The 14000-nt window shown below is 32.4% G+C and overlaps 1 protein-coding gene across 1 annotated transcript; it reads left to right on the forward strand.

Moving 5' to 3' along the window:
• Nucleotides 1-874: 874 nt before the first annotated feature.
• LOC134255446 (ficolin-1-like) lies at nucleotides 875-8805 on the forward strand. Its single transcript, XM_062737977.1, has 5 exons — nucleotides 875-1148; nucleotides 1580-1719; nucleotides 1824-1920; nucleotides 3807-3971; nucleotides 8218-8805. The coding sequence occupies exons 1-5, from the start codon at nucleotides 1004-1006 to the stop codon at nucleotides 8472-8474; spliced, it is 804 nt and encodes a 267-aa protein (XP_062593961.1). The 5' UTR covers nucleotides 875-1003; the 3' UTR covers nucleotides 8475-8805.
• Nucleotides 8806-14000: the final 5195 nt, after the last annotated feature.

Genomic DNA, 14000 nt, shown 5'->3' on the forward strand with positions numbered 1-14000 from the left:
GAATTTGTGAAATAACATTCCATATTACATGTAAAAAGGAATTTTTGTGACACGGGGGGAGGGGGGAAAGATGTTTTAAAAATATTTTCCGTTTTCCGTTGATTTCTATAGTGAAAAACACAAGTTTGACCAAAATTTTAGAGTTATCTCTCTTTGTTTTCCCAAATAAGTAATGTTTTATGAAAATCTATGTAATTAGCTATAAAAAAATATCAAAATTCATCGAATATGTTTACTTTTGAAAATTGACTTGGAGGTAGGCGGGATAACAATACTATCGTTCGCAGTTCTTTATCTAGCAACTTTTAAGTGCATTGAAATGTCTTATATTAGGCCTAGCCCTCTTTTTTTCAGCCTTAAGAATGTTACGTTTATCTCAGAAAAGACTTTGGGAAATGTAAATATTTACTGTCAGCAAGATGGTTCCAGCATTTGCCTACAAAGAACAATCGATATCCATTAGTGCAAAAAACTATGAAATTCAAAGAAATTATGGTTCCCAACCCCAATTGAATACTTAAGTTCGTTTTCTTGATTCATTGCAAGTAGTTTGTACCATACAAGTATTTAAGTTAATATTTTAAAACAATTGTATTGGTATTAGATTGTCAGATGTTTTAGACTGTAACTTCAATGTTTTAAAAGTATGAAAAAAGTTCAATGCAATAGAACCACTGATGTTATTTCAAGTCATGTAAATAAAAAGACCCACCTTCATTTCGATTTCCTTTAATTTATGTATCCAATCAGAAAAGGGATTGATAAAGAATTCGTTTAAAAATTACTTAAATAGTATAAAATGGATATCCATAATCACCACTCAGAAAGAGGAGAAATGATAATGATGTATAATTGCGATCATAGGAGATTGTTGTGGGCCTTGTTTATTGTTTCAATAAGACTTTCCGAATCAGTATCGAAACGGTATATTGCTGAATTAAATAAACACGGCGTTTTTATTCGAGAAAATCCTTTGGCAGAGTATGACGCATACTCAGTAACTATGTGTGCATCCATGTGTGGTCCAGGATGTACGTATTTTAGCGTCAATTTGCATGTCAAGAAATGTCGAGTTTACTCGGGATGTCAGCCACTTAATTTTACAGATGTTCAAGAGGGATGGAGGTACTACAATCCGGAATCTGAAGGTATTTCATTTTCACATTACGAACTCTACTAAAAGAAAATTATTGAAGCTACTAATAATTTGAAATTTCTGATGGAAATTAAAATATGGTAATAGAAAAAAAAAGAAAAGTTAAAGACTTGAGCAGTCCCTATGCAGAGGGACTATAGAAAATTTAGAATAGGGAATAATAGGGAATAATTTTACTGAAAACAGAGAATTCTTAAAAAAAAATATTCTCTATAGATTTAAAACTGAAATAAATTTAGAAGGTCTTATCATTAATTTTAATCTTAGATTTTGATATTTAACATGGCCTTATATAAATAGCCGAAAAAGGCCTGATTGGGACTCAAGAGATTGAAAAGTGTGGTTAAGATACATATTCATATGTATAGCTATTATAATGTCAATACTGTTTTCTTTAAACCCTGTTCTTTTATATTTTTTTAGGAAATAAACGTCCGCTCAATTGTAAGGCTTTGCTTGCTGATGGCCATACAGTGTCTAATGTTTACACTATTTATCCCCCTAACAACCAATGGTCAGTAAACGTCCAGTGTGATATGACCACCAAGGGTGGAGGATGGACGGTCAGTTTAATAATTTTTCGATCAATTAGTTCATGGCAAAATAACTGATAAAAGAAATCAAGATTTGTTATACTAATATCAAAGACAATTCTTCATAAATCTAGGTTATACAGAGGCGTGTTGACGGATCAACCGATTTTGACAGAACTTGGAATGAGTACAAGAATGGATTTGGTTCAGTTAATTCATCTTATTGGTTAGGTAAATACATTTTGAATCACTTGAAAAGGAAAATTATATCTCTATTTGAGGTATATATGAAATTCAGTAGAGAAGGATATGGAGATAACGAACAGTATTCAATCTCAAAGTGCATTAAACAATATACAAAATAAGAGCAGAGCAAACACGGACCTCCAAAACATCAGAGGTGGGATCAGGTGCCATGGAGGAGTGAGCATCCCCTGCCGACCGGTCACACCCGCCGTGTGCTCGTTGTCATGATCAGGAAATAACGGAAAAAATCCGTCGTCAATTTAGTGTATAAATAATGGACTAAAACTTGGTATGAAAAACGTCAGTCAGCATTTGACTCAATGATAAATTGTATTTGCTGACAAGGTCATTGTATCGACCATATAGAACTTACGAAATGATGACTTTAAACGAGACTGTTGATATTCTTGTTTCATCAACTTGCTTGTCAATAATTTACCTTATTTAAAAAATTGTTCATACGTAGAGCATGCTCTTGCGTATCGAATCAACTGAGATATATATACTCCGCATGTAAGTGATGAAGGTATATTGCTGCATAAGTAAGGGAAGGTGACGATAGAAAAGTTAAAGTCATCACGTTTATCATATAGCTTGGTTGTTAGATTGCCATTAGTGTCTTTTTCAAGTAAAATATCCAAGTATGAAGCAGATATGTCGGACTCTGTGGTATCTTTTATCTCAAGCTCTCCAGGATATATCGTATCGACGTAGGAATGGAAATTATCATGATTATTGATTGACAATACGTCGTCGATATATCTAAATGTCGAGTTGAAGGCCACAGCAAGTGTTTTCTTCTTTTCACGCATAAGATTTTGCATAAATTCTGCTTCATATGAACATTAAAATAAGTCTGCCAGTAACGGAGCGCAATTTGTACCCATGGGAATATCAATAGATTGTTGGAATACCTGGTCTCCAAAAACCACATAGATATTGTCAATCAGAAACTCAAGCATATTTTTGATGTCAAATTCAGAGTACTAATGTGTGCAATCAGAATCTGTTTTAACAAAATAATTTTGCACATGACCAATGACAAGTTAAGAAAATTTACGAGTTCCACTTCGATTGAATTATTAACTGTCAATGATATCAAAAAGCCTAGACTTTAATTTATCGTGGGGAATTGTTGTGTATAAAGTTGAAAAGTGGTAAGTTTTTAAGCTGTTGATTTTTGTAAAGTCTTGTGATTTTAAATTGTCCAAAAGTTCTTTAGAATTTTTAAGTATCCACATCTGATTTACACCACTTTTTGAATATATAGTTGCACAGTACTCTTGAAAATTCTCCTTCACTACTGTCAAAATCTTAGTGAAAAGTAACGAAAGAGTCTTGGTTGAACATTTACTGGAACCTGCAATGTATCTTTGTTTGTAAGGATTTTTATGAGGTTTCGGAATCTAATATATATCAAGTAGTTCAAATTCATTTTGGCACTGTAGAATATTAAAAGTATTCAAAAATGAAAGGTGATTTTGAAGAATGTCTTCCTTAGAAAGAGAAGTATGAGTATAAGTAGGATTACCACTTGTAGAATTAAATATAATATTAATTAAATAATAATATTATAAAAAATAGAGGTTCTTCTAGAATGCAATTTATATAGTGAGCCTTACAAACGAACACAATGTTGTTACCTGCTTTGTCAGCAGGAACCAGTACATACTGATCGTGTAATCTATCTTATTCTTTTTTCACTTCTGGTTTATTGAACACAGAAGGATAGATGGTTGAGACATATACTTTAATAGTTTCAACTTTTATACATACGATTTTTTCCCCTTTTTTTAATTATATAAAATGTACATGTTCATAGCTTGTTCCTCCATAGGTTTTACTTAATGAATATTACTGTTACATTTTAGGAAATGACGTCATTCATCTGTTAACCAAACACAAGCCGTCTATGTACGTGTCCATAACTCTGACCAATGGAACCACTCTATACCAACAATACGAGGAATTCTCCATAACCGGCGAGACAGACAAATACAGACTTTACCTGAATGGATCGACCACAGGAACATTAGGTGAGATTTATGTTTAATAGCTCACCTGAGCCGAAGGATCAATTGAGCTTTTCTGATCAAACAGTGGAAAGTTGAAAGTGCCAACAACTGAAAAAAATATAGCTGCCCCCCACCCGCAACTGTAATGACTTTCGTATGGGCCTGCCGTTCTTCCGTAAAAATATACTAGTATTCTATCAGTTTCAGTTTCAAATAGATTTCGTCAAAATTTTAATGGAACTGTAATTTCGAACAGAAAAGTCAAGCACCGTTTAGTGCACAAATAATAAAAAGAGACAAGAACAGCACGATTCGCCATCTCTTTGATTAAATTATACAATATTATACATAAACCTTTTTTTTATCATAGTAGCGGTCCTTGTTAGAAATACTAGTATACAAATGTTGTGTTGAAGTGAAACAGGGTAAAGGTGCCACAAAAATAAAAGATTAATGTGCAGTAACCGATTTTAATTGATGTAATTTTTTAGAAAGTAAGAAATTAAAAGACGGTTTCAATTTGAGGTATAATTTCAAAGAAAGTTTCAATTTAAGGTACGGTTAAAAACCATTCAAAAGACAATCCTTCATATGCCTATTTACTATGTTTCTACCCCACGACTAAGACAGGCGAAGAAACTGAATTGTATAAACAATGGAAACTTAGAGCTTTAAACATTTTAAATAAAATATTCAAAAACGTAAATGTTTTAAAATCCGCTTGCGTGGAAGTAGCGAACGTTTTTTTTTTTTTAAATTCATGAATTTTTATGAACGAAATAAACATTTTTAAAAAAGCAAGTTTACAGATTTTGGCGTCTCTTAATTTATTTCTCAATTATTTCAGTTATTGTCCACTCAAATTTTTCGATGATACAGAAAATACATGGTGTTTCAATCCTATCGTAACAGTTATAGGGAATTACGTGTGTGTTTGTTGGTGAGTTAATGCTGACTCCTAAGAATTTTTTGCGAAGGAGTGCCCCGTTTTGCGCGCCATGTCCTTCTGCATTAGGATTCTCTCTCTCTTTATATATATATATATGCTCTAAAATGGTATGAAAATAGAAAGAACACAAGAAATCCCAAAGGAATTGTTACATACTAGTCGCTTGGAAGAAAAAAAAAATACTTTCTTAAGTTCTTATTCGCAAACCGATTTAATATAACTTATTTAAATAACATGTCATTTTAAGAATTTTTGAAAATTGAATTATAGACAGGCGACGTCATTACGTTTTCGGTGAGTAACGTCAAAGTTGTTTTTGGAGCGCCTCACATAAAATATTGAAAAAGTGCGATATTTTTAAAATTTATGTATATTTGTATTCAGAAAGAGTTCGGCTACCAATATTTACCAAAAAAAAAATTTGTGAAAAATTGACCTTAAGGGCACTTTTCTCGTGACGGCAGTCATTTATTTATAACATTTTTTTTGAGTTACAGGCTTTATATGACTGAACAGTGTGCTGATCATGGGAAATTATACATCAATTTGGCACAATTTAAAATGCTAAAATGTACTAAAAGTGATTACAAGAAAACAAAATTATTGATAATAACAATAGTAGTATAAGATAAAAGATAAACATTCTTGTGATTATATAGATAGGTTATGTTAACTTACTGATTATGTTTCTTCCTAAATGTTTCTGAAGGTTACCTTTTCTTGATGTTAAAGTGCATGTTTATTTTCAATCTTCTTTAAATCACATTTGAATATTTTATGAAGATTTTTTTTAAAAGTAGTGCATTTTGTTATATATTCTTTAAAAACTTTCCTCAGATGCTCTTTAAAATGATAATTTTTAATATTTCTTTGCATGAAAAAAAAGGTTTTTCTTTTGCTCTGAAACCATTTATTATTGATAAATATTTAACATTATTTCGGCTTGAAGGTCAGACCGAAGCTTTCATTGCGCAATACTTTGACAGAAAAGTAAAATCAGGCGTATTTAATTCTTTAAAACAATCCTAAAATAATGAGGGGGGAACTTGTTAAATATGACATTTTGATATGCATTATCTAAAGAACAAGACTGCAATTTTGAATATACTGTACAATTTGGAATCACTCATGAAATATAATAATTAAAGCAACTTATCTATCGATTTTTTTATACGCCCGCTTGAAAAGTGGGAAGGTATATAGTAATCGGGATTTCCGCACGTCCGTCCGTCCGTCTGTTCCGCTTTATCTCTTATCCGCAAATCCTCTTATATAACTAAATGAAATTTAATGAAACTTTCACAGAATCTTTATTACATATTGCCACTGTGACCTCCCATTCCACATTTTTCGTCGACACGTATTTTAGGTTTCCCATAGCAAAACATGGACAATACCATTATATGTTTACCTATGACGTCACTTATAGAAGCTTCTGGATAACATTTGATAGGACGAGTTATTCCTCTTTACACATTACCGTAAAACAATATATAGCAACACATGGACATTATGGAAGGCAGGGGGTATCATTTAGTGGGCTCATTGCTCACAGTTCCTCTAGTTTAAATTTATTTCCAAGTGCGAAAAATTAGCATTTCCACGTAACCCTATAGTAAATGTACCTATATTGAAACGGCCAAGGCAGTAAATTTTCCTTTCCTTAGGCTGGATTTGAATGTACACTAGAGGTTTTATTTAGTTCAAATTCTATAGAATTAAAGAGTCTCTCTATTGTATATTGAAAGGAAAAGGAAACGCATTAGGACATAAAATGCTAAAAAAAATTTACTATGTGACCAAAAATTTGGTTACTTTGCACTAAAATCGCTGGTCAAAATACTCAACCATGAAATATATGGCATAACGTAAAGGAAGTAATAAAAAGTAAAAAAAAAAAAACACGTGCATGTTGATGATGTTATTTTTGTGATCACATTTTATAGTGCCATACGATGCATTTTAGTCATAGACATCGTTTTTGCATATTTGCAGTCAGTATAAATTTCTGGCAATCATGGTATGGCTGCCGGAACTTACATTGGGTCTAGTAATTTAATTCAATATTGCATAAGTGAATAAAAAGGCAACAGCATGTTGCTGTGAAGATTGTTTTAAACCAAATTCAACCAAAAATAAGTTTATTCGGTTGCCAAACAGTTAATTTAAAATCTTTCCGACCAACCATCATGATGACGTTGGCGCGTAACAACGTCACATTAAGATAGGACTTTTCAACATGCCACCTAGGTTATTGTCAACGCATTTTCACTGAATCTGATAATTAAACAGGAGACAATTATGCTCAAATTTTTTCAAGGAAAATGATTGATTGATTGATTGTATATTGTTTAACGTCCGAAAATTTTTCACTCATATGCCGGTGAAGGGCTTCAAATTTTGACCTTCACTCGGCACTCAGGGCCATTGAGCAGAGAGGGACCGCTGACATGGAGCCTCGGTTTTCAAGGTCTCATCCGAAAGACCCGCAACTTTCACTTCAAAGTGCCGACCGCATGGCGAAGGAACAGTTGCTACCCATTTTATCGACGGGGTCAGTCAAGGCCGAGATACGAACTCACAACCTCCCGGTCACGGAGCGAGCGATTTGCAGACTGAGCTACCGTGAACGGTCACCGAAAATGGACAGAAACTCTCAGGTCTAATTTTGGCCGCAAGCTTTGCAATTTTACGTCGATTATATTCTCACACGCACACGTACGCGTCTTATGCCTAGTGTTTTTAGCGTGTTTACACTGGGAAAATGTACATAGTGTTTGTTGAGACTTTTTTTTAAAAATATTCACGTGTATCAAACCAACTGGATTCTGTACATTCTTTGCAGAATCAAAAATTCAGGTAATTCATTGGCCGGGGTGGGGGGATTTGTTGGCTTTAGAATAATACAGCTACTCTCAGATATTAAGACTACCGTCGGAAGGGATTAATTAAAAAAAAAATGAAAAAGATAAATGCTCTGATGAACTGCAAAGGAAAATCAAGTTTGATACTGATGCGCAAGGGGTATTATGGTATTTTTAGTTTTATTTTTGGGGGGTGTCGACATATCAATTTCAATTACTCGGGAATTATACGTCAAAATCATACAAAAATTTGGTAACTTGTTGATTATAGATGAATTAAAATCTTTGATAACAATGCTGGAAAACATATTCGAAATGATTGTTTTAATTTAACTCAAAAGTTTAATATGTGTTTCTTTTTTTTTCTTTCTGTATTGTTTTCACACAATAAAGCCCCAGTCGGCTCCTTTAAATACTTCGTACACTATTAAAGTGACCACTTTTTTTTCTTCAGGTGACAGTCTGTTAGATACTGGGATTTCTAGCAAAGATCTGTCTGGGATGTCATTTACCACCCGAGATCGGGATAATGACGGATGGTCTGGTGGTAACTGTGCCGTTTTGAACCGAGGAGGCTGGTGGTATAACTCCTGTCACCGCGCCAACCTCAACGGTCCCTGGTACCCGGAATACTGGGACAATCCATGGTCTCCTACAGTTGTGTCTAGTAGTGAGATAAAGAAGACTTCCATGATGATAAAACATCACTGAAAAGCTATTGCCTGGGAAGGAATTTGGTACCATATACAGTACAACTCGTCAAATCCGGATCCTTCTAGTTTTTTAGTTGGCTGGACTTGATAGTACTTCTAATAAAAAATCAATGAGACAATTATATTTAAATATGGCCTCGTATTGATCAAGATATTTAAATGCACATTTTAAAGACAAGACATGTTTCACTAAAGTAAGTTTTGGTATTCAGGAGAAATGTATTGCTGCACTTTTGATATTTTTTCAACGTAGCAATATTACTTTCAAAATTATCACTTTTGTGCAAAGGATAAATTGCAGTTTTCCACTGTTGAAAAAGTAAAAATAGAAGTGTATTATGTTATGAAATTTTACTAAGTAAATTTGTGTTCACTAATTTATTTTTTGAAAATAGTTATCTTAATTGCATATAAATTGCTCTGAGTCCTTTATCTCTAAAATATTTTCCCCCAAAACATGGATATTCAGTATACAATATATACAAATATTCAATTTGCAATACGCATGTTCATGTAAAATGATTAATTGAATGATTTATATGATTACTATTAAATGATGTTATTGATTGAATTGTAATACTGTGATTGATTTTAGACGTTGTTATTGTAAAGCTCATATTAGTTTGGTTATGTTATTGATCTAGTATAATATTGTAATTATGTTATAGCTGAATGTAAAATCTTTATATAATTTTAATTATTTTATATTAAAACTTTTCCTTACCATGTAAAATGATCTGTAAGTTATTTTTAATATGTCATGATATAATTAATGTTTGATAATAGTATTAAGTTATGTTTGGAACAAAACTGTTCTTGACGATAATGCAGATGAAAACGTTTTTGCTATTAAGTACTTTTGTATTATATGTATAATTGTTCTTTTAATATTCATCATTTTGAAACTAATAGACTGTTTTGAATTTCAAGTTAAGTAAACAATAAGAATAAAGTACTTATAAATGACTAGATAATGGTTATCCTTGGCTAAAATTTAAAGCTATACATTTAATAAAGATAAGAACAAAAGTGGCATTAATGTATTTGTCGGCTTGTCTTTGTATTAACTGTATGACCTTTAACTTAATATTTGTATCAGAGAAGAAAGAATAATAATCTTGTAAAACTGAGAGTAAGAAAAAATATTCTGAAGCACACAACGGAGGGTAGGTTGTGGTAAACTACCATTCATTTCTATCTTTATACAGTAATTTCTATGATAAGCTGTGTCTTATATTGTTGTGTACCTCTACAGATATTTCAACAGATAATCCGTGGTGAGATTTGTATTGTATTGTTTGTCTCTGATTCTGCCACTGACAGTTATTGCCTTGATCAAACAAATGCCGCGGACATTATTCTCCCATAAATAATAAGGTCAATAAAAATTATCAGATCAGATACACATGTCAAATCTGTACAGTTCAAATTAATATTCGCTGTAGAATCTCAAATTTATTTAGACTATATCAACGTGTTGTCTTGCGCAGTCTTAACAGTGTGTATTGAAATAGCTGATAATATATTCGTTTTTATAACCAAGTGGGGCTGTGTTGCAAACACTTTTGAAATAACGACCACTCTTGAATAATAATTATTGCATTTAAATAAACTGAGTTGGCAAATCTTACCAGCCCTCCTCTATCTCACCGAAATGAGAATCAAATGATCATCCACTAGTATCTGTACATTCGTTTGGACAAATTGTTTATCGTAAGCTGATCACGGTATGATAGACTCTGATCTATCGAACGGAAAGAGTGTAATAAAGATGTTTATTGTGTTACTCTACAATGTATTTTGCACTTCAGTACCGTAGACGGAGACAACGACAGGTCTATATCTCATAGATTGTTGTTACATGTACATATGAAGCTTGTGGTTCAGTTGCTTATGTCCAAAGGATTTACTGTACATGTACATTCATTTTTTTAATACTTTTTTTAAATACCTTTTTTTAATACTTTTATGTTAATGCGAAGGTAAGGTTAAGGTTACAACCAAATATTCTACTTGCCTATATGCTATGATGTAATAATAAGCTATATGACGTAAGATTTAGAGATGAAAATTTCTTAAAATCGATATCTAAGATTGATTTGAGGTCGAAAAAATAAACCAAAATATGCAGAGGAATAATATCAACGGAATTTTGTCGTTCCTGGGCCTCTGTAGTTTTCACAGGGGTTACATACCAAACCCGTGACGTCATAACTGTTGATCATGCAGTAGAAGAGTGAAAGTGAAAAGTAACGAAAATTGATGTAAACAAACACAAGAAATCGGAGTTTAAAAGCATTTTGAATGAATATCATGTGTAATTCTTGTGGGAATAAAGCGTATAAATAAGGTATGGTAAAATAATTCTGCAATTTCTTCGTAAAATTAAAGCAGAGAGGGTGTTTTCTTGCCGATCAGCCTTTCCTCTGTCGTTCGTAACAAAAAAAGATGCAAAAGTTCAACACTACGCCACATACCTTGAAACTTAATTTTTGTTTCTATCTAAAGTTCATATTCTTCTGTTTTTGGAAAGTGCTGCTAGAATCCTATGGTTTACGGGAATTGATGCATTTTTTTCGATGTTATGAACAAAATGTAAAAATTTTAGGAAGGTTTCGTCCGAAATTATTGAATAATTATTTCTATAATAGGAGAGTAGGATTCTAGCAGCACTTTTCATGGTACAGAGATGTTTTAACATAACTATTGATATAAATTGGAACTAATTATCCCCGGGGTAGTGTTAAAATTTTCACTTTTCATTAAGGCATATATCTAATTATAGACGTCACGTGGTGAAGTGCATCCTGTAGTATAAGTTCCATTGAAGTCTATAGAATACACAATTATACTTAAAGTTTTATCCTTGACTTTTCCGATTTATTAGTGTTGTATAAATATTAAGTGTTAATTCGCCGAATTCTGATCCATGTGCTGCCTTAACAAACCCGCGTATCTTTATTATTCACTGAGGTTGAACTTCAGTATAAGCTTTCTTCGTGTGTGACCAGTTGACAGGGGATGCTTACTGCTCCATGGTACCCAATCCCAACTCTGATGTTTAAGAGGTCCTTGATTGCTCTGCACCATTTTTATATTGTTTTATGGACTTTGATATTGAATACTGTTTGTTATCTAAATACCCTTTAAGTTTATATCTACTCAGGTCAAGTCATATTTAGCATAACAAAGAAAACCTTTATGTAACATACAATCGTAGCCGTGGAAATAAAAGAAATAAACAATAAAATGAGTCTGTATCATCTTCTCGCTTCGATATGTGGGAAAAAGACAATTGTCATGTGTCTGAATGATGGAGACGAGAGTTGAAATATTTTTTCAACTCAAAGTCGCACGACTCGCCCATGGATCGATTTATGAAATATCGGTATATTTATCCAATCAGAAATTTGTTAATTAAGAATTCGGTTTGAAAAAAAGATAATATATTTAAATTTATATAAATGTATCCAAGCTTAGAATGACATATATTTCCCATTAAGACTTCAGAAACAACAGTTACTATGATGAACAAGGTATTCTTTGGGGCTTTATTTGTTGTTTTGTTCAGACTCTCCACGTCTGTATCAAGACACTACACTGCTAAAATAGACTTAGATGATAACATTCTCCAGGAGAACCTGTTGGCTGAATATTACGTTCATTCACTGATTATGTGCTCAGCAATGTGTGGTCCAGGATGTACTTTCTTTGGTTTCAATTTACAAAGACAGAAATGCCGAGTTCACACCGGATGTCATTCAACTAATTCAGCAGGACCGGAAGTAGGATGGAGATACTTTATTCCGGACACGGAAGGTAATACAAAATATACTCGCCAATAAGTTGGTTCGCTAAGTCGTTTTTATTTTTTAGATTACATCACAGTAATTTACAATTAACCCGCTTTTAAGCGTGCGTGCAACTCCTCGCACTTTTTAAGCTTACTTGGTTTTTCGCACAAATAAAAGTCAAATTCTTTTTGCAATAAAATTAAAAATAAATTGAACTTCGCACGAGACATTACCCTAATATATGGCAAATCTTATGACAATGGTAGATGCTTAAAATCATTATCTTAAGTTTTCTTAGTCGAGGTTTTGAAGGTGACTTTATTAATAAATCGTATGATGTTACTTCTGTATGAATTTACAATACGTAGTCACAAATGAAATTGATCGACCTTCCTTTGATATTATTTATCTGTCATATCCAAACTGACTTCTTAACGATGAGCATTTTCTAAGTACTTTGCATATTTCCATACTTGTCTTGGCTTTGTCGAACCGTGGCCCCTAAAAATGGCAATGTTACCATAAGAAATAATGCAAAAGGGTTTGAAAGTAAAGGATTGTTTATCCCTTAATTGTTACTCTTGAATAGAAAATTATTTTACCGTAGGTATCTGAAACGTTCAACCTTCAAATTTTCAAACGATGGGGCGAATCTTTCATTATGCTCAATTTCAGGAAGTAACTCGTCAAAAAACCCAGCTTTTTAACAAGAAGAGCAGTTTAACAGATAAAAAATTACTTTTATCATCTTGCGCTTTAGAGTCATGTTAATGTGTAGAGAATAAAGATGTTGCATAGGCTTAAGTTTTTGTGTCTAGGCAAAGCAAAGAACTATTTTCAGATACAAAGACAGCTGCAGTCAACGAGAAACGAAATGAAAAACCACTTTGGAACTATCACAATCTATCAGACAAAAACATCAAAATCATACAAATTAATTTGTGAAAATTACGTCTTAAGTAAGAGAATTTAAATTAAGTCATGATCACTTTTAAGATAGTTTTAGTCTTAGGAACATTTTGTTGACTTACACAAAATTGCACTGTAACAATGTGGTATCAATTTGTGCAAAAAATCATGTGAGCTTAAAAGGTACCCGGAGCTCTATTTTTTTTTATCAGATTCTGTTGTCAATTCTAAATAATTATAGTTCATTGTATTTAACAGTGTCTCAAAGTATATTTCGCAGTTTTAAATCGTCAGTAATGTTGTATCGTACACCATAAGTTGAAATAAGCTTCATTCCTTAAATATTTGGGAACATAGTGTTCCGATGAGAACTTTTTATCAATGTATATCATGATACTAGTATTGAATATTTGAAAAGCTAGGGATCATAAGTGTGACTCAGCTGAAATCTCGCCTGGTGTTTTTTAAGGTACGGTATTTGGAAAAGTCTAGAATACGCCCCTATTTGAAAAAAAATCCAAGCAAGTTTAATAAAACAGGTTACTGATCAATAGCGTATTACGTTGTGATACTATAGTATTATTGAGAGTTTTAACAATACTTATCAGTAAAATAAATATCATCAAGAGAAAAAGAAATTCTCAAGATCGATTAAAAAGGGGTATTTTATCAGTATTATTTACGCAATGTCATATGGGTGAACTGGCTCAGAAAAAATCTTTGAAATTGATTTTAGTTAATAATTCATACTTGTATCTTTATATCCTTTTTTTCTAGATTAATACAAGGATCCTCATTCAGAATAAATTTCATTGATTAAA

Source organism: Saccostrea cucullata, unplaced genomic scaffold (genome assembly GCF_032062105.1).
Source record: "Saccostrea cucullata isolate Sc308-1 unplaced genomic scaffold, CSIRO_AGI_Scuc_v1 ctg5215, whole genome shotgun sequence".
Lineage (NCBI taxonomy): Eukaryota > Metazoa > Mollusca > Bivalvia > Ostreida > Ostreidae > Saccostrea > Saccostrea cuccullata.